The sequence below is a fragment of the Trachymyrmex septentrionalis genome, unplaced genomic scaffold (assembly GCF_001594115.1).
Source record: "Trachymyrmex septentrionalis isolate Tsep2-gDNA-1 unplaced genomic scaffold, Tsep1.0 scaffold6, whole genome shotgun sequence".
NCBI classification, from domain to species: Eukaryota; Metazoa; Arthropoda; class Insecta; order Hymenoptera; family Formicidae; genus Trachymyrmex; species Trachymyrmex septentrionalis.
Genome location: NW_017305778.1, coordinates 2,894,610 through 2,896,915, shown reverse-complemented (window position 1 = coordinate 2,896,915; position 2,306 = coordinate 2,894,610). Strand labels below are relative to the sequence as shown.

General features: G+C 45.1%; 1 protein-coding gene across 1 annotated transcript in view; it reads left to right on the top strand.

The window, feature by feature from the left end:
• Positions 1 to 2,180: 2,180 nt before the first annotated feature.
• The window catches only part of LOC108752351 (probable sodium/potassium/calcium exchanger CG1090), a 14,030-nt gene continuing 13,904 nt past the window's right edge, over positions 2,181 to 2,306 (top strand). Inside the window, exon 1 of the mRNA XM_018493142.1 lies at positions 2,181 to 2,198. Within this exon, the coding sequence (XP_018348644.1) occupies positions 2,181 to 2,198 (18 nt within the window). The remainder of the gene's footprint in view (positions 2,199 to 2,306) is intronic.

Here is a 2,306-nt window from a genome sequence, read left to right as displayed (position 1 = left end):
TTAATGAAGTATTGACAGGATAAAGTAAAAATGATTCAAATCGTGATAATTTCATCGGACTTTACACAGAAAGCTGTTTTGATAATTTTAAAATATATTTATGTATCTTACATGGATCCTACTATGAATTTTATAGCTTTATAATTAAATATAGATATTGTTGGAATATCGACAGGATATATATATATATATAATTTTCGAAATTGTGAAAATCTGATCAGATTTTATATATAAAACCGTTTTGACAATTCGCCGTGCGAGGCGAGAGTTTCACTCAAAATATTTCTTTGTTCGAGTTAATCGAAGCTCCAACAAGCAACATATATATCGCAAGTCGCAATGTCGGATATCTCGCTATATTTGGCGCCAATGCTAGACCGGATATAGTCTATGGTTCAATAATACCGAGCTATATCGCCATCCCTGATAATTTTAGCCGCGGCTCTTTCATGAAGAGGTTGAACGACTTTGCAATCTCGGGGGCAACGAACGTCCTCGGTCACAGATTATAAATTATTAGTCGATATTAACTCAAAATTCAAAAGTGTGAATCTCATAATTTAATAATGAAAATAAGAACATGCAATCGCTGTCTTTTCTTTCGGATGATAATCGCTGAAGAATGCTAAAATATCAAATATATATCAATCTAATAGCGAATTCGATTGAGCGCACTAATGCATATTAAAGCCGTCGTACACAAATTGATATAAAAATGTGTATTTGATATAAGAATGGGTTAAATCACATGAAATCCTCTATATATTTTATTATGTTCTTAAATAAAATCTATTTTACAATTCGAAATATTTGCATATATTTTACATTCAAAATATTTTACTTTTAACAAATTAAATTAGTATATGACTATATTATGCACTAGTACGTTTAATTCGTTTATTAATTATGAGGAAAATTTAGTATGTCGAAATTATAGCAATTTTTTATTCTATCGATATCTAAAAAATAACATCAGTTCCATCTCTGCTCCCCCACTTTCTCTCCCAAGTGAGCAAGTGCAATGAACGATCAGGAGGGTGCGGAGGGATGAACCGGTGACGTATCACGCGCAAGCGTCTCGACGTCACCGTCGACGGTGCATTATCAGGATGGACGAGGGGTTGAACGAAGAGGGAACGAAAGCGTGCGCGTAGGTGCGGATTAAAATCGGGGGAGCGCGATTTCCCGAATCTTCTTTCAAGCGCCAACGAATCGCGCTCAGATAATGTTATGATATCTCAATATGGATGAGCAATTTCGATTAACTGAAATTAATTAGTAAAATTCATTCAAGATTGTAATAACGGTTGAGCCGTACGCGGCGGTCACTAATTGATGTGCCTGAAAAATATCGATAAAAGACAATGGGATCAATGGTGATATTTAATCGCGCGAGAGTGGTGAGCAGCCACCCCGGGCAAGCGCTAATACAGTAAAGGGACTAAAGGGTTGCGGGGTAGGAGGAAGTGTGACGGCGAGGGCGAGGGCGAGGGTGAGGACGAGGACGAGGATGCGGCGCCACGGCGTGTCGCTCGCGCGTCAAAGGAACGAGGAGGGGGTGCAGAGGGAGGAAGAGAGAGGGAGCGGAAGCAAGCGGGAGAGGCGAGAGGGAGAGAGATACGTAGGTGATACACACACGCACGATGGCCGTGCGCCGAGACGGCGAGGCTAGGCCGCGACGGCGACAGTGAGGGGGACGGCCGAGTAGCAGTCGCGGGGCGTAAATACGTGTGTGCGGCACCAGGATGCCCGGTTGATCCCGGTGGGACACGCGCGATCGTACGCGGACACGAGGGATCGACGGAACATCGCTGTGGTGACGACGACGACGACGACGACGACGAAGACGGCGCCGGCGGGCGGGTTTTCGCGTTCAAATCGATAATTCGAGCGCGATCGTGGGCAGCGTGGCGGAGAAGAGACTCCCTCAAATAAGGAGGACTTCGGACGAGTCTCGCGGGCCCACCCTCGCCCGCTCATCTTCTTCCTCCACCTTCGCCTCCTCTTTCCGTGGGTTACGAGTTACGTGACGAAGTGATAAGGGAGCTCACGGCGGCAGCGGACGCATCGTCGCTACCCTAGTTTTAATATCAGTGCCGCGCTACCTATATCCGGCGGTACACCCTCGGGTCTTCCGGCTGGAGTACAGTACTCGTGACACATAACAGCAGACGGCGACGATGCACGGCGATAAAGGGGTAAGCCGGATAACACGAAGCGCGCGGAATCTTCCTGTCGGAATACGGGAAATCGGATCACCAGTTCGTTATCGGTTTCATTATCGGAGCAAGAGTTATAGCGATATC